Source organism: Sinocyclocheilus anshuiensis, unplaced genomic scaffold, assembly GCF_001515605.1.
Source record: "Sinocyclocheilus anshuiensis isolate Anshui unplaced genomic scaffold, SAMN03320099.WGS_v1.1 scaffold613, whole genome shotgun sequence".
Lineage (NCBI taxonomy): Eukaryota > Metazoa > Chordata > Actinopteri > Cypriniformes > Cyprinidae > Sinocyclocheilus > Sinocyclocheilus anshuiensis.
The window spans coordinates 684,935-711,068 of record NW_015536487.1 but is presented as its reverse complement, the minus strand read 5'-3'; the positions used below and the strand labels follow the sequence as shown (position 1 = coordinate 711,068).

At 36.6% G+C, this 26,134-nt stretch overlaps 1 protein-coding gene across 1 annotated transcript in view; it reads right to left on the bottom strand.

The window, feature by feature from the left end:
- ube3c (ubiquitin protein ligase E3C) overlaps positions 1-23,744 on the bottom strand; it is a 29,049-nt gene extending 5,305 nt beyond the window's left edge. Inside the window, exons 1-22 of the mRNA XM_016481177.1 lie at positions 23,613-23,744; positions 22,482-22,620; positions 22,168-22,221; positions 21,642-21,716; positions 21,383-21,529; positions 21,081-21,196; positions 20,790-20,947; positions 20,479-20,632; positions 18,963-19,183; positions 18,706-18,857; positions 18,433-18,620; positions 15,569-15,655; positions 15,301-15,455; positions 14,862-15,088; positions 11,148-11,252; positions 10,831-10,918; positions 9,266-9,363; positions 8,903-9,035; positions 8,287-8,534; positions 2,166-2,378; positions 1,307-1,495; positions 1,014-1,080 (exon numbers count right to left, since the gene is read on the bottom strand). Coding sequence (XP_016336663.1) covers positions 1,014-1,080; positions 1,307-1,495; positions 2,166-2,378; positions 8,287-8,534; positions 8,903-9,035; positions 9,266-9,363; positions 10,831-10,918; positions 11,148-11,252; positions 14,862-15,088; positions 15,301-15,455; positions 15,569-15,655; positions 18,433-18,620; positions 18,706-18,857; positions 18,963-19,183; positions 20,479-20,632; positions 20,790-20,947; positions 21,081-21,196; positions 21,383-21,529; positions 21,642-21,716; positions 22,168-22,221; positions 22,482-22,547 — 2,941 coding nt within the window. The 5' untranslated portion in view covers positions 22,548-22,620; positions 23,613-23,744. The remainder of the gene's footprint in view (positions 1-1,013; positions 1,081-1,306; positions 1,496-2,165; positions 2,379-8,286; positions 8,535-8,902; positions 9,036-9,265; positions 9,364-10,830; positions 10,919-11,147; positions 11,253-14,861; positions 15,089-15,300; positions 15,456-15,568; positions 15,656-18,432; positions 18,621-18,705; positions 18,858-18,962; positions 19,184-20,478; positions 20,633-20,789; positions 20,948-21,080; positions 21,197-21,382; positions 21,530-21,641; positions 21,717-22,167; positions 22,222-22,481; positions 22,621-23,612) is intronic.
- Between the last annotated feature and the right edge of the window lie 2,390 nt (positions 23,745-26,134).

The following is a 26,134-nucleotide window of genomic DNA, read 5'->3' as shown; positions in this document are numbered from 1 at the left end:
ATCAAACATGGAAAATGCAGCGGCACGACTGGTCTTCAACGAGCCCAAAAGAGCCCATGTTACACCTCTCTTTATCTCCTTGCACTGGCTACCGGGTGCGGCTCGCATCAAGTTCAACACATTGATGCATATAGAACAGCCACAGGCTCAGCACCCGCCTACTTCCACTCACTACTACGAATCTACATCCCCTCCAGAAGTCTGAGATCCGCTAGTGAGCGACGCCTCGTGGTACCATCACAGAGAGGCTCAAAATCACTTTCCAGAATATTCTCGTTCACTGTTCCTGGCTGGTGGAACGATCTTCCCACCCCTATCCGGAATGCTGAATCCCTGACAATTTTCAAGCGACAGCTGAAAACTCATCTCTTTCGGTGCTACTTGACTTCATCTTAAATTGAAAAAAATAAATAACTTTGTCTCTCTCTTTATTTATTCCTTCCCTTTCTAGCTTGTACTTATTTGAACAAATGCCTGAAAATTGGTATTATTAGCACTTCCTGTGTCTGTTTGCCTCTTTAAGAAGAATCGCTTTATGTATTCCCCAGTTGTAAGTCGCTTTGGATAAAAGCGTCTGCTAAATGATTCAATATAAATGTAAATGAAAAAAAGTTTGAAAAAAAAAAACCTATCTGTGCACAATATACACTACATGATATTCTGTGAAATCTGTCAAGTGCTCAAAATCTACAGACTGACATACTGCAAATCAAGCTCAAATCTGGGTAAAAGCTGTGTAGTGTTATCCAGTCTTTATGGGCGGTACCAAATAAAAACAATATAAATCAAAAACAAAAAATCTACTACTAAGCTTTATTACTAATTACTAAACTATAAATTCACATTTGACCTGTGCGTGTTTTTGCTCTCACTTACTAGTAAATACAGAATACAAAACAATATAGCAACCTGACTTCTCTGGAAGAAAAAAGACAAAGGCTCTTAAATCAAGCTAAATCTAAAATAAAAAATGAAGTGACTAATAAAAAGTGTGATGGATGTTCTTGCAGTACCTGAGTAGTTAGTAAATCTCTTCAGGTCTTCCAGACAGATGGGCACATGTGCACCAGAAATCAGTACCTGTAAATACAGATGGACTTAAGTTGTTTACATTTAATTAATGAACACAAATAGCAGTGTTTAAAGTAGGGAGTAAAGAAAAGACAGGCAGTGTGATAATATCTGTCAATAATATCTGCTCATCTTGTTATTAATAATCTTTACTGACCCATGACTGATTGTGTGCATCTAGACAGATGTGCCTTTTCTCGCATTTTCAGTGTAAAGTATGTGTGTGTGCTGCTACCTGAATTTCCTGCTGATCAAACATGCGCAGCCACTCCAGGTTGACCACGTTGGCCAGGCCCTGTCGAAAGGCCAGGCAGTGTGCTCGGATCTGTTTGTTCAGACGGTAATCGGCCACTAAATGGATGTAGGCTATACTGTTGGCTGTGGTTACCGGGATGTCCTTTCCCCCTGGTTTGAGCTCGACCACCTGGAAAAAGACACAAATAGATGGAAGTGTGACAGGCACCATCACCCTGGGTTCAGTGAGGATTTAATTCCTTGTTGAAAGTGGAACAGTACAGCTGCAGAGGAAAGTGCTGAAGGCAATTGAGGAACACAGAGGAAATGAGTGCACACGGACACCCTTTACCTCGCTAATGAAGGGGAAAGTAAATAAAGGTTTATTTAGTTACCCCAGTTATTTTAAGAAAAAGTCATCAAAAAACATTTTTTTATTAATGGGAAATACAAGTTTATCAATAACAACTATTATTTAAATGACTATTTAGGCTAAATCTACCACCCTGTTACCCATTCTGGCATAGTTTTATTTAATTTTTTAATCATGAATTTTTTTATTTAGAATTTTTTATATTATATATACTGTGTAAGGTGGTAAGGAGTGGCAATGCTAGATATCATGCGGGATGATTAGCTCTAATACTATGCTAGACAGTTTTCTCCCAGCAGGTATGTTTGAGCTGGTCAACAGAGAAGTTCTTTCAGAGAGGTCTAGACAGAGACGTGCTTTATCTCCATCAGCCAAAACTAACAACAGTTAGATCAATCATTAACAATGCCAGAGAACAAGAGAGGGAGAGAGGAGACACAAAAGACAAGCAAAAGATGTGCTGAAAAAAAAAAGATGTGCTGTTCACCTGGGCCTCCCCAAGATCATTGTTAACCACGGTGAAGTTAAGGCCGAGGTCTTCCACATCACCTTCATAGCTCTTGAGGAAAAGCAGATTTCGGTACATCTCTGGGTCTAGAGAGGCCAGATGGTGGATGTCCACCTCTGCACTGGTGCCTAAGAGCTTGGACAGGAAGAAACTTGCAAATGGCAATTCCACTAGCATGTTTTCATACAGCGCCTGGGGGACAGAAGAAAGAGAGATATTTAACTAAAGACAACCTCCAGGAGTTCAATGTGCAGCCAAGCCAATATGAGCTACGTAATTGACAAAATCATATCTTTATCCTGTGGGCTAATCTGTCTCGAATTCTGACACTTTCAATTGAAGAAGCTCAAACTTGAAAAACATCAACTCTATCATTAACCTGTTGTTTCATTAAGAAGCACAAGGATGGTGAGTCATAAAAGCTAAAGTACCGCAATAGTCCTAAAAAGACCATATCTGAGGACATTAAAATATACAGGCCTTGAATAAATGATTGCACTAAAATCCCTTGACCACATAAGCTAAATGGATTATAAATTTCCCAAATCTCCATAATGCATGCATCTAAAACACACACAGAGGCTGTAAATCAGAGCATTTTCTAAACACAGGTTAATTGTGTGACTTCAAACATTGGACATTTTTTATGCAAAATAATCCACTTAGCAACATTCTTCCCACAAGCACTGTTGTGGGAACATATGTGCTGCACCCTCCTGAAACCTATCAATAACGTCGCTCCTGAGAAGAAGCCGCAATAAGGATAGAGGCACGACGCAGACTATTTTTCAAACCTTCAAGTTATTTATGGGTGTTTATTGCCAGAAATTGTGCCAAAATGACTTAGGATAAAAAGGATTAATGAATGGCCGGGCCTTTTAATATAAGTGAGTGCAGTGGCAACGCAATTAATGCAAATTGTGGCACCATCAGGAGAGTAAACGGCAACAACTTAGCAGCTGCCTTCTGTTTCTGCCAAATAAATTTGTAAATTTACAGCATTAAGAATCAATAAAAATTTAACACTTGCCATCAATCAGGAGTTCTGACCTTCTCTTTCCTCTCTGTTGCCCTTTGGAGAGGGACAGTTAAGCACTGCTTGTTGAACTGCAGAACACGTGGTATTTGTGACTCAGTTTGTATTTGAGGGTATGAGCAGACTGCAGAAGTATTCGTGTGAAAATAATTCAACGGGGTAATTCTATACAAGTGGCTTCAAAGCTTGAATGGCTGTAAGCATGTCTCGATACTTTAAAAGTCTTTTTTTCCCCAAGTATCCACTTGAATGTTGTCAAAGCATGGTTTTCTTCTACATCATGATCTATAAATGCACCCAGCCCATGATGTCTACATGCTAATATGTAATAGCAACTACTCGTGTTCAAATTCAAGATTTTATTTGTCACAAACCTGGTAAACATCTTAAGACTGTAGATTAAATATATCAATAGTAAGACAAAATGGTATTATAAACATCATAAAAGCAATCATGAAAAACTAATAATAAAACCAAATAGCAAAAAAGTATAAAAATAGAATGGAAAACTAGAATTGTATGTTAAAAAGAGCTGAGAGTACTACACTTCTTAAAGGTATCTGAAAGCAAAATCAAATTAGCCAAAATATTTAATATTGCAAATATGGCTAATGTGTGATGTGTCATACGTGTCAATGACAGGGGATCTAATTCTGTGTAAAGCACTGGTTAGCAGGTGCACACAAAATCTGCATTTTCAATGATGCCTAAACTCTATTCAATGAGCAAAAAGTATAGATTTCCCAAATCTAAACTGTATCAAATCTGTATTTTCTTCCCTAACCCCACAAGAAAAAAAGATTTTATTTTGCCAGAAATATTTATAGTTTTCCTCTTTCACATTAAAATTTTTTCTAAAACAATGGCATACAATATATAAAATACTCCTGATAGGTTCAGAGAAAATCTTCAACCAAAGCCAGCTATATAACATTACCTTGGTGACAAATCAGCACAATTTGCAAAAAAAAAAGCGCAATACATCACAGAAAGTAAAATCAAGAGTTTTTCTGTGTTTCTGTGTGTGTCTTTGGTGGGCCCAGCCAAACAGCAACAGTGACGCAATTGTAATCTATACAGGTCGTCTTTATAAAAGCACTAAACAAATATCAATATCCCACTCAGTCTGCCACTCCTTCACATATTTATGGAGAGAGAAGGAGGGTTAATTGAAAGTCAAATTCAAATTAATCTCGTCACCTTAATTGCTTTGCCCATTACTACGGAGTGGGGGCAATTGAATGGAATAAGATCAGGAAAGTAGGGGGGCGGGGCCAGCCATTCCTCAGGGCAGGAGCTCAGTTATGTCCCTTCCATCGCACAAGGTGTGCATATGTGTGTGTGTTCATTATAGCTCTCTAATAAGTGGCCTGAATTGCCTCTTCACAAGTGGTGTTGATGCCCGTGACTGTAAAACAGATCAAAACTCTATTACCAGCGGCACGGAGCCTGTTATTTATGGTGCTAGCTGATTTAGCGTCCACGGCCAAATGCGATGGCTACACAAACAGAGAAGTGGAATCATGGGCTAATGGAGTAGCCTAATTGAGCAGCGAGCTTCTTGGCATGAGGTAATTCATCTACCCTTCCCCCAATGTGCTTTGCGATAAACAATCCTGGGCATACGCATTAATGAAACTTTAAAAACATTAGCGGCTAATAAATACCAGCTAGTGGACACACAAAAGAGATGGCCAAAACAATAGCGACAATAAATTGTGCCTCAAGGTGTAGCCATTATAGAAAACACAGGGCAAAATTAGGATAATCAGAAGACTTCTCAAAATGGTGTTATTGTACAACATTTTTCACATGTTGTTAACCCTTTTAATTAACCACATAATGCTGCTGTATGTATAGATTCTGAAAATTCTTGGACACTGTAAATTTTTGAATTAATTTTTGAAGCTACATAAAAGTTACAAAACTACTTTAAGAACTGATACGATTAGACAAAGTAGTGTGATTTACATGCAGCCAAACATTTCTAATGTTTTAATGGAGGTTTCCTACATGTCATTTACAAAATGATCTTGCAAAAGTAAACCCAGATAAAGGAAAAATTATTTGGATCAAAAGGCCACAAATAAACTTGACTTTAAACTGCAGTGACCTCGTAAACCAAATGGATAGGATTCATGATGGTAACTAAGCTACTCAGCCTGAGACCACTGATTGAACCTGACCTTTGACCTTCAGCATTGATCTAAATGACCCTGTTTGTGTTTGAGTGTGTATGTGAGTAATGGCTCGTTTCCACTGAGCAGTACAGTACAGTACAGTTCAGTACAGTACGATTCGGTACGGGTAACCCTGATCAGGCTTGCGTTTCCACTGCCAATAGTACCCTTACTTGGTAGGCGTGGTGTATGCCGGAAAGTAGCGATCGACGATGAAACGCGACAATAAGCACAACTCTGCCTCTTTTTGTTAAATGTCAGTTTTAATTAACAATAATAGCCATTATAAAAGTATAAGTACAAAGTATAAGAGGCTTATATAAGAAGAAATAAAGACAAAAGCAAACAGTTCAGTAAAACGTATGCTACAAAGTCAGCGCTGTACTAGTGCTGGGCGGTATACCGGTGCATACCGAATAACGGTGTTTATTTTTGTTATGATATGAATTTTTAAAATACCGCAATGTCGCGTTCGGAACGTGACACTGTTTGAAAGGGGGTCCCTTTTCACTGTTGCACTGTGGTGAGGGAACAGCTGTATGTGTTACTAAGCGTGAAAGTTCTGAAACTGAAGCTGTAGAACTAATAGAACGTGATGACACAGAAGAACTCATCCACAATATCCACATTGACCACCACAAATATCCACCGCCTCCTGCCATCAGCTCCCGCGTCTCACACACACGAGCGCGACTTTAGCACTAGATTTAGCAACTTTCAGACCCTTTTAGCGGCTTTTTTCCATAGAATATTCATACTGAATAACTTTGTGCTCAGCCAAAACGATATGACCAGGAACAAATAATAGATTCATGAGACCACGAATGCCTGTTAAATATAGCCAACCCAAAACTAATTGTATCTCGTGTTTAATCACTACAGAGACATCAGAGCCAGCGGCAAATGTCGGAAGGACTAGCCGAGCTAAGGCTGCTCTATGCAGATACATGAGCACTGAGAGCCCGCTGATCGCCTGGAGCTCTGAAATAGGCATAGCAAATTTTCATATAGGCGCTATCTTTATAAATAAATCGTTTTAATCAGCTCACACTGGAGTGAATGTTCTAAAAATATATAAAATATACATAGATTTAAAAATATATTAAAAAATAAACTAAAAGAACTATTTAAATATTATTTTATGTTTTTATTAATGCTTATTAATTATATTAACAATTATAATATAATTAATGGCTCGTTTCCACTGAGCGGTACGGTACAGTATAGTTCAGTACAGTACGATTCGGTACGGGTAACCCTGATCAGGCTTGTGTTTCCACTGCCAATAGTACCCTTCTTGATAGGCGTGGTGTATGCCGGAAAGTAGCGATCGACGATGAACCGCGACAATAAGCACAACTCTGCCTCTTTTTGTTAAATGTCAGTTTTAATGAGCAATAATAGCCATTATAAAAGTATAAGTACAAAGTATAAGAGGCTTATATAAGAAGAAATAAAGACAAAAGCAAACAGTTCAGTAAAACGTATGCTACAAAGTCAGCGCTGTACTAGTGCTGGGCGGTATACCGGTGCATACCGAATAACGGTGTTTATTTTTGTTATGATATGAATTTTTAAAATACCGCAATGTCGCGTTCGGAACGTGACACTGTTTGAAAGGGGGTCCCTTTTCACTGTTGCACTGTGGTGAGGGAACAGCTGTATGTGTTACTAAGCGTGAAAGTTCTGAAACTGAAGCTGTAGAACTAATAGAACGTGATGACACAGAAGAACTCATCCACAAGTACAAAGTATAAGAGGCTTATATAAGAGGAAATAAAGACAAAAGCAAGCAGTTCAGTCAAACGTATGCTACAAAGTCAGCGCTGTATTACGGTAAAGTTCAAATTAAATATATAAAGTTAAACATAACTTTGTGCTCAGCCAAAACAATATGACCGGGAATAAATAATAGATTCATGAGACCACGAATGCCTGTTAAATATAGCCTACCCAAAATGAATTGTATCTCGTGTTTAATCACTACAGAGACATCAGAGCCAGCGGCAAATGTCGGAAGGACTAGCCGAGCTAAGGCTGCTCTATGCAGATACATGAGCACTGAGAGCCCGCTGATCGCCTGGAGCTCTGAAATAGGCATAGCAAATTTTCATATAGGCGCTATCTTTATAAATAAATCGCAGATTTGAGTTTTAAACAATTACATTCTCGCCTGAAAAAATCTTAAAACTACATTTCATGACACAATAACAGTAATATTTAGAAAATTACACGGGATTTTGGGCAATGACGTTTCACAAGTCCACAAAAACAGACAAGAATGCATATTGAGAAACGGCTATTGTCTGTGTGAAAATGATAAATACACAGTTATATTTTTTTGTGTTTGCGCACTCTGATGTAAATAAGCCCAACACTCATGGACAGCAGAGCGGAACGAGTGAAGGAGAAGCTTTATCCCCTTGTATCACGCAAAAGTGACGATTCTAGTCAACCAATCAATGTTCTGCGGTGAGTTTAGCCCCACCCTTTTGGTACCCTTTGCTGTGGTAGGTACCCCAATGGAAGGGTACCAAAAAGGTGGTACGGTACGGTTTGCTATTTTGGTACCATTCACAACTTCTGACAGTGGAAACGGAAATAATTGCGTACCGTACTGTACTGTACCGAACCGCTCAGTGGAAACGAGCCATAAAAGACAAATCAGACAACTAGGAGAAAATCCAAAGATAAGCCACTGCAAGAGTTTTCAATAATATATTATTTAATTTAAATAAATACATCATTAATTTGCAGTAAAATAATTAAAATAAATAGAGAACAGGTGTTTCTAAAATTAAACGGATTCTGTGATGACCTGTGGTCTGTGAAGAGATAAAAATGTTACAGTGTAGTGCAATACATCAAATAATACTTGTCTTACCTTTCCCAGTATCCTGCCAAGGAAGTAGTAATGCCGGGTAAAGGATTCTCCCACAAGCATCTCTGCAGTGGGACTCGGATAGAGAAGACCTTCATTAGTTGTCTTGAAGAAGCCTTGGTTAGGATTAAAGCCTGACTTCAACAGCTCATTCAAGAACTCTCTGAATATTCCTCCTCCATCAATGCCAGCTTCATCTAGCCCATGTGCATTGAGCAAATGAACCCTGATCCTCTTCTTAAGATCAGGCTCTGAAATGGAGATAAACAAATATATTTATCATGTTCCACAATTCAGTCAGAAAAAAATATTTGCCAAAAAGGTTTAAAAATCAAATAAATCCAAATGTCAGAAACTTTTCCTTGTTATTTATAAAAGTCTGACGCTATATAACTAAAGAGACTTTCTAAGAGACCTGAGGCAAGTTCTAACACTCAAGACGGCTTGCCCTAAATCATCTAAACAGCTTTTATTGACAGCTGCTATGAATTACTGTATCTAATTCCTAAGCAAGGTTAATGTCTTTTTCTCCGTGTCTAAGAAAGCCACACTCGTTGTGCTAAATGCTTTTTATTAAGAGTTTTCAGCATGTCAGAAGGGATCGGTTTGCCTTGTTTACCATTCTCGGGGGATAATTTGTCGTAAGCATCTTCATAGATGTAGTTCCGTCGAATGGTGATATTAACGCCATCCAAAAAAGGGCCCTCTCCTTGCACTTCATGCTTATCAGCATAGATCAACTTCTGAAAGATCTAAAAGCAGAATGAACAAAGTTTAGCTGATTAACATCATTTAACACATCAGAATCTAGGCATGTATTACCTTTAGATTTTCACCTGCATTTCATATCTAAAGCACAAAACAATGTCATCACCTAATTACAATTGTTAACCTTCTTTTTAATTCACAGATGACTGAAATTTGAATTTTTGAAGTGTTGTGTACAAAACACTCCACACCATACCAGTGATGGCTGTCTTACCTTCACTCTCTCTTCAAAGGGCACAACAAATGGAAGTTCGGTGAGGATTGCCAAATGTCTCTCCTCTGATACTGACAACGGTGGAGGCTCCAGTCCAACTGTGAGGAACACAAAAACAATTTCTGTAAACCTTTATTCTTAAAGTAATCTTTTAACCTATATCTCTTTTCAAAACTACAACATCTCTAAAGCCAAATATCCTCAACAAAGATCTACTGATATGTTCAATGCGGGTGATGCAAGATAAAATCCTCTTGCGTCATTTCCCTTGTCACTTCTTGCCCTCGCACTTACGCATATAAATAATAAAATAAACATCTACAAATATAATGAAAACACCTTCAGAAATTTTCACCTTTAGAAATCTATACAATAATTGATCAATCTGCTCTTTAATTTACAACAAAAGACAACAGCGACAAGCAATTCACTCAAAAAGCACAGAATTCATCTGCCTCCATCTTCATCTATCCTGTCGACAGTCAATCTCTAAAGCTCTCTATTCATCATCCAGACAAATATACTACCAGTAAACCCAAATTCCTCCCCACCTTAACATAACAAAAATTACAATTATACACTACCATTTTAAAGTTTGCGGTAAGATTTTTAACCAGAAATGAAATGAATACTTCTATTTATAAAAGGAAGGACACATTAAAAGAAACAGTAAATACATTTTTAATGTTACAAAAGATTCTTCTAAACTTTCTATTCAACAAAGAATACTGAAAAAAATATATTAAAGCATCCACTAAAAACTGCACAATTTGCACAACTCTTTTCAATATTGTCAATACTAAGAAATGTTTATTGAGCAGCAAATCAGCATATTAGAATAATTTCTAAAGGATCATGTACCTACTTCATTTGCATCTGTACACTTGCACAACCTTGAGTGAAGTCTGGTAGCCTTGCTGAATGCAGTATTTACAGAGCATCCCATTAAAGATCACTCAATCCCCCTCTGTCTTTCCTGCCACACACTTTTAATTAACTCAGCAGTGATTTGCCCATCCACCTGTCCTCTCCCTCCATTACAGGGACGTTTGTTTTGTATTAAAACTCCGTCCTACAAACGTTTCGACCGCAGGAAAAAAACTGCCGTAGCAGCAGATGAGAAGCGTCATTCATCTAATACGTTGCTTGCATGGTGGAATGATTCTACTCAATTAGTCAGTCCTCTCTCTCTCCACAAACCAGCCATCAAGGGGCCATCTTGGTGGAGAAATATGGCACAGCATGGTCAATACAGGAGTCATTCGTCACTACCTCGCAAGTGCATTTAGGGAAATGAAAAAGGTCCGGACAAACAGGCAGCCAGATGTGTCCAGCCTTAGGCTAATTGAATTTTTAAGCACATATGCACCAGGGTGGCATGGAAAAGACCAGAAACACTGGTACTAGTTAGCGTCAACACCCTCATGAGTATTCTGACTTGCTTTGGAATGAAATTGCTTGACTAGCTGTCATTATTACTTCTTGTTTTTGTGTATGTGTGTGTGTGCGTGTTTGTTTTCCACTACACTTCAGTTGAGGTTGTTCTCCATATGGATAAGTCTTACCATCTAATGTGGACTGAAGCGGTCCGATTCGTCCCATTCTCCTGGTTCTCCACACATGTCTCGCAGAGGGCACATAGAGCTGAGTCACCTACAAACAAATATTATTATAAAAAAGCAAGTTAGATGACTACAAGCTATTGGTGATTCTGCACATATACACATTTGAACTTATTTTTTTAGAAACACATCCATACTTGTCTAGTTTGCATTGGATTTTTACTATTTTTTTTATCAAAATAAATTGCTGACACTTGACAGCAAAACTATTAATTCTGTTTTAGTAGGTTTTAATCATATGATCAGCAAATGAATTTTACCTTGTCTGCTCTGATGTTGACCTCCTCAGACAGCCAATGACCCGATGGACAGAACGGTCTTCGAATATCTCGGGCTTTCAGCATTTTCACAAGGTTGGTAATCACCTTTAAAAAATAAAAAGTATTAAAAAAAAACGAATGCTCAGCCCAATGTTCATTCACGCATATAAATGAACTAATTTCAATTTTAAAAGCAATTTAAAATATTAAGCTACTAAAAATGTTATCAAAAACATTATGATTTAGTCATTAACATTTTGCAAGCACATAAAACTATTTGCCCCATGTAATCCCATTTCTTTAATAAGTAATTGCTTAGCTTATATAATGGAGAAGGTGCAGACAGACAAACTTTCATTGTTCAGCCAGCACAACTAATCAGTGTGTAATTTGCTGACACAAATACACAGATACTCACTTGTGCTGAAAATAAATAAATATTACAATTCACTAAATGTCTTCATTCTCTTTAAACACTGGGTAATTCACCCATAATGTCAGCCAACTTCATCCAAATTCATTTATCTACACTTCTGTTTAATACTAAAGCTTTTTCTTCTCCGATTACAGTGTCTAACAAACGTCTGGCTGGCCATTTCTAGAGAATGCCTATCAATCTCTGACCAAGACATGCTAACGCCAGAGAGTCCGTAATAACAGCAAGTGCAAAACTCTGTTGCTAGTGGGTTTGTGGGGCAGGGGGTCTGAAGGCTCTTCCTGTCTAAGTGGAATGAATAAGCATTGGTTAATTAGTCCATCGGGTTAAGTGCAGGCCTTAATGGGTCTCTCCAAAACTCCCGCGGTGACATCCCTCTCCAAACACGGCCAAGAAGAAAGTTCCATTAGCAATATTAATACAAGCTTAGTTGATCATTTTCATTCAATTAACTTCTTTCAATTAAATAGATAGCTCGACAATAGGAGTGATAAAACATTCGGAGGGACGGCCCATGGCTACTGGAGTCATGGCTGCTGAAAATTCAGCTTTGCCATCACAGGAATAAATTACATTTGTAAATACATTAACACAGAAAACTGTTATTTTAAATAGTAATAATAACATTTCCCAATATTAGTATTTTCTTTCCTGTATTTTTTATCAAATTAATGGGCCCTTGGTAAACATAAGAAACTAGATGTCTGCTGCAAAAGACCTACTTCATTTGCATCTGTACACTTGCACAACCTTGAGTGAAGTCTGGTATTAGTGTGTGAGGGGTCAACAGCGTTAGAGCTGACTGTAAATTGCACATTCAATTTGGGAAATGCGTTTCTCCTGCTTGTACTTCTTTAATGGGTCGTTTTAGCTGACAGGAGGCGTTTTCCACCATCTTTTGTGGAAATCTTTCTGAGCCTTTTGTATGCCGTACTGACTCGACTAGTGGAACCCAAACAATGATCTGTCACTTACAGTGATTCACTCAGATGCTTGCTGGAATAGTACAAACTTAAAAAATTAAATAAATAGGCATTTACTTAAATCCTTTAGAATGTTTGCTTTGTTCCAAAACAGGGAAATTTTTACAATGTTGCATTCTCTCCTTGGGATGATTCCCTTTAACAAAGGCAAAATGTCAAAGTGCACCAAAAAGTGTTTATGCTGGTTACATGTGAGTAAAACTGCCTTCTCATTGGTCAGAGTGCAACTGTTTATGTTCTGGGATTCCACTCGTAGTGTTCGTACAAGTTGAAAATTTTTACAGTGTTGCGCGTTATAACCAATCACACGATTATGTTGAGCTTATGAATGCAACGGCCAATCAGAGGCGTTCAGATGAGTCATCGCTGAAACAGCGGAGTTTTGTTGTTCAGCGCGCGCTGACTGAATTCTGACTTGTGAATTCTCTCATCTTAAACAACAAAGTGCAGATGTACGTGCAATGCAAGTATGTAATGTAAGAGATTTATTCATCATACAATGTAGACAGCTTCACGGATTATAACGGGAGTGTTTTTTAAAGTGCATAAACTCGCACTAGACTGAAGTTAGTTATGATGTTGTTTGGTGATGTAAATGTTCTTTGCTCGTTTTCTAAAGCTGTTTTTTTAATAACTGAGGAAATGTAAGCCTTATGATTAATAACTTACAATGTTTCTATTAAATTGTTATCATGTTAAATACAAATTCGGTTATATTAAAAACATTAGGCTGCTTTTGGCCTTACGCTGGAATTGGTTCACTTTCCGGCAATGAAACTAAATAAATAATTATAAACGAAGTAAATAAATAATTAAATAAATTAGTATGACAATATCGTGTATCGGCGATCTCACAGGCTGACGATAGGATGATATGACAATTGAGGATATCGCCCAACACCAAGTTAGCTAGCTACACACAAATACAAAATGTATATAATTTATTAGAGCAAGAATTAAGGCTTCGTTGGGAAAGCATTCTTGCATTTCACCTGATGATCTTCGGTTTTCTACTGCGACAATTAATGTGCTCACACAGAGAATTAGAATGCTGTTTTTTTCATGTTATGAATTATGATACAGTTTGGTTCATTGGTCTGTGGGGTTAGATTGCTTACTCACCACCACCAAACTGATCCAAGAGTTTTTCTATCTGAGACTGATTATTTTGGCTCGAATCAGAGCATGATTGCTGTATTTATATATGCTTAAACTGAACTAAGGGAGAAAATGTGGCAGGTTCCAAAACAAACTGGAATTCCTAAGAATTAAAAAAAGCCTTTTACTGCTGCACTGCTTTAAAACTATAACTACTTTTTTTATTTGTTTGTTTATTATTAGTATTATTATTTTGTATATTACATTTTTATCTCAGTTCATTTTACACATTTCTCCAAACTAAGACCAATGATCTTAACAATTATCAGCCACATGAACCTGAACAATAGGTTTTGAAAATGTATTGTGAAGTCTGCATACTTGTGTGTGTACTTTGATGAATACACGATATAACCAATAGTGGAAAAACAATTGGTTTTGAACTTTTTTTAAGTCTATACTGACAGCTGTGTGAACTGTTTTGAGTGCACTGATCACAGTTTGGAGTAAAGTGTAAAATCTAGTAATGATGTCTTTCATTAAAGGGGAACATTCTTTTTAAAGTTGCAGATGTTAACAAGCTCCTGGAGAAACATATGTACTCTGATATGTATTGTATAATCAAATAAATTGCTGTCAATGTTGAAAAGCTCTACAAATCTATTGAAAAGATTTATAGTTAAATGAAAGGACAAAAGTAGGTCAATGAGCTGTCAACAGCAAGCAGGAGATCTGGTCATCCTGTACACATAAATAATGAGTAAGAAGACGAGGAAGAGGATGATGGAAGAAGACAAGAGAGTGAAGACAGCTGACTAATATCCTAACGCCGTTGTTCAGCTCACTTAGACTTGGCAAACAACCTATTAATTTCCCGAGTGAGTGGTCTTCCTGCCTGGCTGATCAGCACTGATGGCCCTAACAGATGCTGAGACTATTCACCTCATTAATTGTCCGCTCATTTAATTAGGTCATCAAAGACGTTGTTAGCACTGCTAATACAGCAACTGGTTAAAAGTAACGCCCACCATCCACTAAAGATATTATCAGTGCTAACGAATGTGGAATTCATACTAGTGAGAATCTTAGTACTGGTAATGTTTAATCCCTTTCAACTACAACACCTTATGAAAGTGAATCTGCCATTAATATCAGCTAGGAGATAAGAGTGTGAGATGTAGATATAGAGTGAATCACCTTAAAGAGCTGGACCCATCGTTTCTGCTGAGCTTGAATGTGCTGCTGAACTTGGCTGTTAGTTTTCACCCCGACACTACGAAATGCCGCTACATACTCCTCTTTGTGCTCCGTCTTAGTCTCAGGATAGGCCAGCTTAATGATTCCCAGACACGCGTCCCGCAAACACCGAGACAATGTCACCAACTCCGCCAGAGAGAAGGGCATCATCGACGACTGGCTCTGACCTGCCGAGCAATGAGAAACATTCATTTGTAACATTCAATTTTCAAAAAAAGTGAGAAACTAAAATTTCAGGAGTGCTGTAGAATTAACAAGACCACAATCAAAAGAAGGTGAAAGAACGAAATGACCTGATGTGTTTTAATGTGTTCTATTAAATACTACAATATATTATGATACAGTCATTTGTACATATTTGCAGAATAGATGTTAATACCATCTGCTGAGCCAAAGAACTCGCTGTCATGCACAGAGATGAGTGAATGACTGAAGAGTGAACTGAAGAGATAGAAGAGAGGGATGATCCTGTTGGCGTCCTCCAGAGACATTGGAGAACCTCGAGACATCACCTGCAACAAGGGAACCATAGAGCTACACAAAAGACAGGGAGAATAAACAGAGGGCAAAAGAAAAATGGTTAATATCATTAATATTATATTAAAGAAGTATACATACAAAAAAAACAACCAATGTAGAAATCTCACCCTGTGATTATTTTAGTCTTCATAGATGTGATTAAATGCCATAGGTGTCTAAGAAAGCGAGCGTTGAAGGCTAAACTGTACAAAAGCCTGGAAAAGACAAAAAAGAGATAGAAAGAATATAGATCTTTAAGTATAATAGTTGATCCCACCAAACATTATGTAGATTAATAAACACACAATACCTTTACTGAACATAACTCACCAACACTTTTAGTCAAAGGTGCTACAGGAACTATGCTCACCACTAAATGTTCAAACAACCACATCTCCTGCCCATAAAACCTAAACATCCCAAATTTCCAGCAGGACTCATAAAATAGAAAAATATATAAACAACCCAGTGAGCTGGAATTTCTAGTCTTTGTATGTGACCACAGGAAAGATTAAATGAGCCATTAAGCTTTATTTAGGTGAGGCACCTTCCATTAGTAAACTAGCAGTCTGCTTCAGGGTCGTAAACAGCCCAGTGGTTCCTGTGGGGGCTCCATTTAAGTTAATGACAGCCAGCGAGACAATGTAGCACGGCCACAATTGCTTGACCGTAGAAGCAATGCTGCTATCACAAATTAGAGACTGTGTTAAGGTCGCGTTAAACCTAACAGCCGTCACACCGGGGTGTGAGAAATCGCTCTGGTGGTTGCTTGTTTTGTGTCAAGGGGTGAAAGAATAAATAAAGCATAATTGGAAGTAATTGAGGGAGAAAATAAGATTAAAGCTGAGGTTAAGGTAAGAATGTGTACATCCTTCTGTTTACAATGTTATAGACCTTTCCCCCCAATATGCTATATTAATGTCAGACAGCACTTTAACAATAAAATAAATAACACAACAATTGCAGAACTCTCACTGAGAAATATATGAAACGCTGAAATAAGTACACCAAATATTCAAAAATAAATAAACAAAATAGACACACAAAGCAAAATGCTATCAGGTTTTAATTTTCTCAAAAAATAATACAAAAAATGTACATGTGTTTGAAATCTAATCAAAGCTATGACTATATCAAAGTCAATTTCACTTTCACTTTTTTTCTTTCTTTTAAATTCCTGTTCTTTGCATCTAATCACAATTTAAAATCATCTTCATAGAGTCTTTAAATAGCCAAAACAAATACAGCAGGCTTAACATTAATGAGACCTTTCCATGGACAAGAACCAAGTGTGCTATTTACACTAACTCAGTTTGATACTATAATGACCTTGTTTAGTGTGAAATACAGCCATGCTCTTCACTTTAAAATATGATCATGTTTAAAAGGCAACCAAGTTTGCACGCTCACTGGATGCTTCTTTAAAGGTTGTAAATCAGGGCCAGCAGTTATACCTCTTGTAAAACTATCCCATCCACTGCTGCAGGAATTAATCTTCCTAGGCCAGCTAATTATTTTGTACAGATATCCGATAATGATAAAGTAGTGAAGGCAGGACTTATGATAAAAGCCTTCTCTTCTGGACGGAGCTGTAAAATATAAAAATACCTCCAAATAAAAAAATGGAGGAAAATACAGCACGAGGAAAGGATATGCAGGAAAACATCATGGAAATTCAAGAGGTTTATTTAATATATATATATATATATATGAAAGCAGAACATGCAAAACATTATAAAGGAAGTCTAAGGTGTCTTATAGAAACCATTTTGAGTTACATCAACTTTGAAATGTGCTTTATAGGATATGTTATACTTTCATTTATTTCCGATTACTCTATATTTTCAAATAACTATTAAAAATATTAAACGGTTTTAAAAATAGGTTAATTTTGGCATGTAATTTTTGAGGCATTTTAATTAGACAATATTATGCGTTAAACAGACTAAATTTTAAGAAAAGTATTTTTCCCCACATGTTTAAATTAGCCAAATTTTTTAACATGTCAAACATTAACAAAATAAATAAATAATAAGTATTTGTAGAGAAAATGTAAGCTCCTAAAATAACTTATAAGTAGTATAATGAAACATTAGCTAGCAGGATTTTTTGGAAAAGCTCCCTTTTAAGAAATTCTTTAAAGAACAGTCCCCTACTAAAAAAAGAAAATATGTGAAAAGAAAAAAAAAAGTGAAATTCTTTTTCAAAGTGGTACGTTTTTTCTAAGATGTAAGGGGCTTGTGAATGCTGCCTCCTCTACTGTGAAGACTGCTTTCTGATAAGATTTTAATACACAATACAACTTTCTTAATTATTTGATATTAAGAACGTAAAAGGTATAGACTAGGGCGCACACTGCATGAGTGGAAACTTTAAACTAGTTCCGATTAGTTGATTGACACCACCTTTTAGAGCTCAGTGGCTTTCTCTTATATCTCTCTCCCTCATTAAACCAGACGTTCTCCTCTTCCCTGTCTTTCATGCCATCTCTCTCCATCACTTTCCTCCTTTCTTTCATTCTATCTGCTGAAATCCTGTTCTCATTTTGTCAGCACTGCAGAACCAGAAGTAAATAAAGCAAAGGTGATTGAGAGAAGAGCTCATTACACTAATTGATGAGTGGCAGCAACTAAAACTGCTCTGGTAACAAAACAAAAAAAACACACAGTAAGATGAGACTTAACCGCCTGATTGCTTCATTAGCAATGTTGCTTTATCATTAAAAAAAGTGGAAAAACAAAAAACAATACTGCTCATAGACCTGACAGTTTGATGTTGGGGAATCTTTTTATACACGTATAAAAGTGCATCCAATTCTCATGTGATTACAGCTCTTTCTTGACCGCATCTCTTTTTATTAATTATAGAGTGGTCCATCATGCCTAACTTATCTTGATGTAAGAGAGTGATTGCACTGGGCAATGAATCTAGTTATATTAGTTATCCTGGGTGATTCATTTTTTGGATGGGTTGATTGCATGTATGATCTTACCTGACTCTGGGCACCATCATACGATGTTGCACCATCAGCGTGTGACAGATGGAGGCCATCATGGTGAAGATGTCTTCACTTGCCGAGTCTCTCCACACTAATGTTAGCAGAGCATTAGTCTGCTGCTTGGTGTCCAACTTCTGTACACACTCCTCTGTTATATAATGCACAGATATCCAACTGCCATCCTTTAAAAAAGAACAAAATTGCATACTATGAAGCTCTCTGAACATTTTTGTGCAAAGACGTGGATAAGAGAGAATGTGTGTGTACCTGCGCAGCAGGAGGCTGTACGGTCATTTCTTCCTCATCTTCTGAATCAGTGTTGATGTCAGCTCTACTGCTGCACTCCGTCACTGGCAACAATGGCAATAGAGTCTGTAGCGCATTCAAGTACAACAGCAACCCTTCTTCGGAGATTGAACCTATGCAAACAAAATGGACAAAATCGTTTTATTCACTGATCAGGCACCTTGCTAATACACAGTATATTAGTGATACTGTAAAGTGCTATTAAGCACAATGCTTACCCAGTCCTGATTCTCCAACTGATAGCACAAAGTAAAAGAGCCAGGGAGCCTGAGCTCGAGCCTGGACAGAGGAGGCTATGGTGGCCTGAAGTGACCAAAGGAAGTTCTGAAATGGGAAAGCTAGTTTTGGGTCTGACAAAGCTGGCACGAAGAAATGATAGATTTGTTCAGTGAAAGGCACTGAAATGAACTCCTCAGTGAAGGCCGAAAAAACAAACTGCCTGTGAATGAAAGAAGAAGAAAAAAGATTGAGAACCTGTGAATTTATTATTATTTATTATAACTGTACTGTATGTTTCAGTCTGCAGTAAGGACATTACCTAATTCATTTTTCTAAATATCACAATAAATATATCCATTTTAATACTAATATACTTCCCAATATATACACACACACATTTATACACACACGTTTGGCTATTTGTGCATCTATGAGACAACAAATTCCACAACCTTCTTTTGCCAACAGGAGAGCTTTGACCTAGAAGAACCTTGTTAGTTGCCATAAAGCATACATATTTAAAATATATATATATATATATTTAAGACTTTAAAAATATTTTTAAGTCTGTTTATATAGAACAGTGTACATTTTTTAATAACTAACTAGGATTTGTATTGTTTTTAGAAAATTGCGTTTTGTGTTTGTTCATTGTTTGTGTGGTGATATGTATTTCTTTGTAACTTTCTCCTTTGCTGCCTATCTTGACCAGGAGTCCCTGGTAGAAGAGATATTGTATTTCAACAGGACCTTCCTGGCTAAAAAAGTAAATAACTAAATATTTTCCCAAAGTGACATTACAGTAATTCAATTATTCTAAAGGATGTATTTTACCATTGCTTTATAGACACAAAGTTAAAAAAATAGAAGTGACACCACCACAATTTGATGTATCCACACTGGAATTAAACCAATTAACCCCTAAAACTTCTGAACAGTAGTGTACATTATTAAAAACAATATTTTTTGAAAAATGTTCATTTAAATTAAAAGGTTTTGGGAGGAAACAATGGTTTGTCTGGTTACATGCCTCTGTGTGCGTGCGTGCGTGCGTGCGTGCGAGAGAGAGAGAGAGAGAGAGAGAGAAAGAAAGAGGGCAAATACGAGACTATATGCACAAGCTTCTTCTCTCGTGCTCCTGTCGTTCTTCAGAGAGAAAAGAAAAGAAAACAGCAGTGTTCGTCACTCAGAGTGTTAGAATGGAGGGTAAATGTTGTGTAAACATTACATGTTGAGTCAATGAGTCTGTCTGGATTTTACTACTCTCTGTAAACACAGCAGTGAGAGAACTACTGTCCATTGGTCCCCTGGAAGGATAAAGCTAACAGTCTGCAATAAGTGGTCAGTGTGCAGCCTTTTACTGGGTGGGACCCTTGCACCACACACACCAAAACAAAGACATTCCTTGAACAGCTTAAACTAAATGCTCTTCTCAGCATGTATAGTATAAAAGGCTATGAATCATTTGAATTAATTAGACTTTTTTTCCCAGTATGCACCTATGTAAATATGTACCTGGTATCTGGGGGGCAGGAGCTGTATGTAAAGTGCAGAGGCTTGAGTGTGTGTTCCAGCAGCGTTTGTGCCAGTGGAATAGAAGGGGCATCACTATACTCTAGACTCGATGGCAACTTGTGATTCACTAAAACATACAGAGTTCTGTAGTATCCTAAAAGAGAAAATGAAATATGATTACGATAGATAACAGATGCAAACTTAAGCTAAATTAAAAAGAGAATCTTACGTACTTTCTCTAACTGAATATACTCATCTATTAACCTTAATGCATGATGAAGATAAATCTAACATGGGGCAAAAAGTTGTACCTTTCTCTACCATATAGTGCAATATTTGTTCAATAAGTGCAGTGACACAGTTTTCATCCTGTAGAAAGGGCAAGTAGGTTCTCTCAGATAAAAACACCTCCAGCATCCGCATCGGGACGGTCACATTCAGACTGTCATCTTCACATGCTTGCAATAACCTTAAACAGACAGAGCAAATGCTTAGCAACCAACCAACAAGAAGATCTAAAGGTTTACATGTGACTGTGACAGAAGGATTTATTTTAGGTATGCTACTACACAAAGCGGTATCTGAGGAACATCTCATTTTACCTGCAACAGTGCCCCAGTATCCTCTTGATCTGAAAAAGGCAGCTCTGTCTTTCTGGCCCCGTCAGCAGCTTCACGAACTGAGCATGATGCTTTACCAAACTCTGACACATCCAGATCTACACAGTTAAGACAATAACATCCATAAATGACAATGAAGGTTCATGGCTTCATAAAGTCAGTGACACCATAACAATACCAATCTGTCCAACTTCTTTTTCTTCAAACTACATTAAAATGGCAAATAACAAAACTTCACTGAGCCTCATATGGCAATAACAGATTTTTAAACCTGCAGTGCTTACCATTCTGTGTCGGTCTTCTCTTAGTCTGTAAAAAAAGAGAAGCTGGCGAACAAGTTGGCTGAGTATGGCACTGTCTGTGAGTTGAGGGCCAGAGCCTGACTGGCACTGACACACACAGCGGTCAAAGCAGCCCCTCTGAATGGCATACTAAAAGAAAAAGAAAGAATAATTAGGAATTTAACAAACAGTCTATCAACTACAATAATACAAACAGGCTCTCTGTTTAAAGAAAGTAAGAGTTTAAACCAATGTCACATACTTGCTGTTTTCTGTCTTGGTATCCCCTTATGTATGACTGAATGATGACTGCATTTTTTAGTCTTTTCCTCTCATCCTGTGGAAAAAAAAAAAAAGTAGAGTAAAACCATATATAAGGACAAGATCATCATCTCCTATTTGTTTGCAACTTTAAGTTTCATATCCTCATTTCGGGCTCTAAAATGAAAATAGATACAACTATGCAGAAATACTGTACACATCATGGGTACAATGGTAGCAAAAATTATTTTTACTCTCAAGACACACTTGAAATTGTTACTGAATGTTACTGCATTAGATCAGTTAGTCAACCCAAGCTTTTTCAGAACTAACATCACTTTTACATTTATTAATTTAGCTGACACTTTGATCCAAACTACTTACACATGAGGAATACAACAAGCGATTCATCATTAAGAAGAAAATAAACACAATAATACAAAGTTTCAGACATTATTTAGAACTTTTCTGTCCTATTTTTACAATAAAACACAGCGCTTTAAAATACCATAATGGACGATTCTCACCTCCCTTTTCCTTCTTTCTTCTTGTGTTCGATGAAGAAGTGACGCTTTTTCCTCCTGTACAAAACACATATGTGAGGCATATCAAAATAGATCAAATATTAAAATGATACAGCAATTTTTGCCAGATTCATGTAGTCCATATTTGAAAATCCTTTACACCAAAAACTCACAAACATACCATATCATCATTTCCCAAGTAATAATCATTGTAGACAAAAGTAGTGATGCACAGAACTAGACACATTTGTGTGAACAAAGTAGTCTGAATTTAGACACTTTGATAATTCAGCCATCATATCATATGGAAAACTTACTTTTCTGCTAGCACCCCCAAGGGACACCTTGGGCGTTCTCCTGAAATCTCCCTCAAAACTGAACATGGTTACACTTTTTCCATCGAGCAGCGACCAATGCAAGTACCCTGTGTGCAGAGCAACAAAGTGCTGTCTGTGCCTACGAGACAGAGAAAACACAAAGCTCAAGAGACTGATGTTAATCCAATGAACTAATCATAATAAAACCGCTCTCTCTCATAACAGAATTTATGTTTCCAACTAATAATAAACACTGGCCAAGAAGATGAAAATATGTGCACGACAAGCTTAAATACATACTACTGTGAATAAAGCAAGCAGACAGTTATGATGAAGATATTTAAAGCAACTTTATCCTTGTGGTAAATAACTGAAGAGGTGCATTAGGTTACAGTGGGACTGACTGGAAACTGTCATTATAGCAGAAACTAACCTGGCACTTCAGCAGGTGTGATCAACACGAAAGAGACCAGAAATGTCAAAAACATTTTAAAAACAAAAACTTTAAATCAGGAAATAGACGTTTGATTCATACGAATATCTGTGTGTATAAAAAGGGCCTTGCCATGCAGCCTCATCTTAGCGAGACATGTTCTAGAAAGGGGTTGTGTTTCATAAGAGACAAATACATTAGTTATGTCTCCAGCCAGGCTAAGTAGCTTGCTAACCTACAGAACAAGCAAAGAATCACAATACCAGAAGCTCATCATCATTTATGAACGTGTTCTTTGATGTTTTATGTTTAAAGGAGCACTCGCGCTGTAGAGGACACAGAGCTCGGGTGTGTTTTTCTTCAGCCAGATCCACTGAACTTTTCTGTTAGCCTTTTGGCTAAAGGTTCTTTGACTAGCTAGCTAATGACTCAGCAGTAGGTCAATTGTGTTAAGCCTCGACAATTCCCAATTTCCCAGTAATTTACATGTAAACGTATATGTTAACATTTAGCGAGAATTAAGGCAGTAATTTTGACCAACAATGTAGTACTCTGTTCTGACATGATAGTTCAGCTTGATACTAACTTCAGTCATATATCGCTCTGGTCGCTTCTAGGGTCATCTAGTGATTTCAGTGATATTTTACGGCTTTTTCTACTGATGAGTCGTATTAATAGATGAAATGCGAATTGTTTACCTGGTTTTATTGAATGATCAGCCGAACGATACAGTTCAGCGACTGGAAATCAGAGAAAACAAAAGCGAAATCGTTGCTCTTGCTCTACTAAACAAACTCAACACAGAGAACAGCCCGCCTACCCAGTAACACGGTGAAATGTGATTGGACAACATAACGTTTTCTTCCAAACGATTGGTTTAATACGGGGTCTATACTGTCACAATTACTTCCTGGACGAATCCCAGCAATAAAAGGAAACCAGTTGCGGTGCGAAGGGTCTAATGTCCGGAAAATGTAACTAAATCATATTCTCTAGTCTAGATCTTCTTAAAAATGTGTTATAAAACGCCTCTCTTTACTGGTTTGATTGTAAGTGATGTAAATAATTAAATGTCTATCCAATAGGCCTACTGTTTTTATACATCTATGGCTCTGAAAAACGTATTTATTTCAAGATTTATACTCTTAAGTCAGAATGTAAATAATAATAATTATTATAATTATAATTTTCTTTTTTTTTTAAAGTTTACAAATCCCTTTAGGATAAATAGTTTTTTATTCTAAATATATATTAATAAATAAATAGATATTTATATTTATTTTTATTTATAGAATAAATAAAAATAAACAGAATTTTTATTAAAATAATTATTCTATTGCATAACTTTTCTCATAATGCATAGCATATCACGAAATGTCATTCACATAGCAAAACAAAAAAAACAAACAACCATCTACTGTACATAAAGTTTTGAATCATAAAAGAAATAGTTATAGGTATAACACCTTTATGTTGTTGTTTTTATTTATTTTATTTTTTTTTTGCTTTTAGAACAAGACCAAGTAGAACATACAGAAACACAGTGCAAAAAAACTGCTGTAAACATAAAGCAAGTCTGACAATAAACATAGATTAAGCCAAAACAAAAGCACAAACAATGAAGTTAAATGTACATGTAATTATGTGAAGTGTTGGTGTAAGATTGTTATGTATATGAGTTGTACATCTCTATATCTTCTATCTCTGATTTTTAATGTTCAAGTCTGCCTACTCATCAGCACATCACAGGCATCTTCCTAAATATTGTAGAATACGTATAACACTCATGGCTTGGCATCTGATTCTTGTTGGACAGCAGTAGCAAGATTGGAAACCACTCCGTATCTCATATATGTTATAGAGGGATTTATGAGTTATTGATTGATCATATCCTGCCTTTTAGACCTGAAAAGGGGATAACGAGCCACTACAGCAAGTCTTCTGGAGCTGCTTCAGAGTACAAAATGGGGGACTCATCATCTCAAAAGGTCTCTAATTTTGAAAGATGTCAAAAAGGTCACACATTTATGTCAACTCTATGAGTTATATATCTCCATAACTCTTTGTAGAGGCTGGTTAATTGCTAAACTGTTCAAGAGTCCTCTCCTCCCGTATTTTTAAGTGTATTTAAGCTATTTCTTGAATCCATACAACTATACATACATATGGTTCAAAATAACCATTTTCCATCCTAAAGACACTTTTGCAAAATGGAAAAGTTCCATGGATGTTAAAAGTCTTATTAACCATGTCAATAAAGATTTCTAAGATTTTTTTTTTTGTTTTTGTTGTTTTTTTGCATATAGCTTAAATTTGTTAAGGATCAATTGTTGGGTATTTAACCATTTATTACAGAATCACGCAACCATGTTTTTCTCAAACATAAAAAAAAACATTAAAATATATGGGTTAACAAATGTGGGTTATAAATCATTTAGTTACAAACACTGATCACAGAGCACATCTTGCTCCAAAGAGCATTTGTCAAATTTCACAAACCAATTCAAAAATTATATTCTTAATCTTTAAATTTTATGCATCCAGTCCATTAGGTGCTGGGCTATGTGCTTTACATTTGCAGTCAGGCTACAGCCATTGTTTAAATTATAAAACTCCTTAGATACAAAAACATGTCTTATATTTTGATCTATGATCCTTCATCAATCAGTGAGTAAAATGTAAAAGCTGAGCTTGAGAAACATTAATAAGAAACAGACAACTGTTTTCACTGACTAAAAGCTGTTTAGCTCTAGGAAATTGCTTGATAAATTGAAACAGCTAGGGCCAAATGCACTTCCACTCCCCTTTTTTTCTGAAAAAGTAATGAAAAGGAGAGGAAGAAAATGGGAATAAGGAAAATTGACACCATCCAATTAATATGTGGTGGCCAAATGTGCTTTTCTGAAATACAATACAGCCATCATGTGTCACATTTGCCTTCAATTTGAAAATGTTTGGATAGGTTAAAAAGTCATGCATTACCAGCTGACAGCGTTCTGCTTTCAAATAGAGGACTAAATTAAGATAAGTAAAAAAAATATATATATATTAATATAAGGCAACATTGTAGCTTTCTTTATTATTGTTTCTAAATCATGTTAAATGTGCAGATTCAAATCATTGTAGCTTACAGGGCAAAGAAATAGCCTAATAATATTTTTTCGCATTGGGGTTTCTGCTTATAAATGTTAGCCTAAATCATAAGGGTTGTTGCTGATTT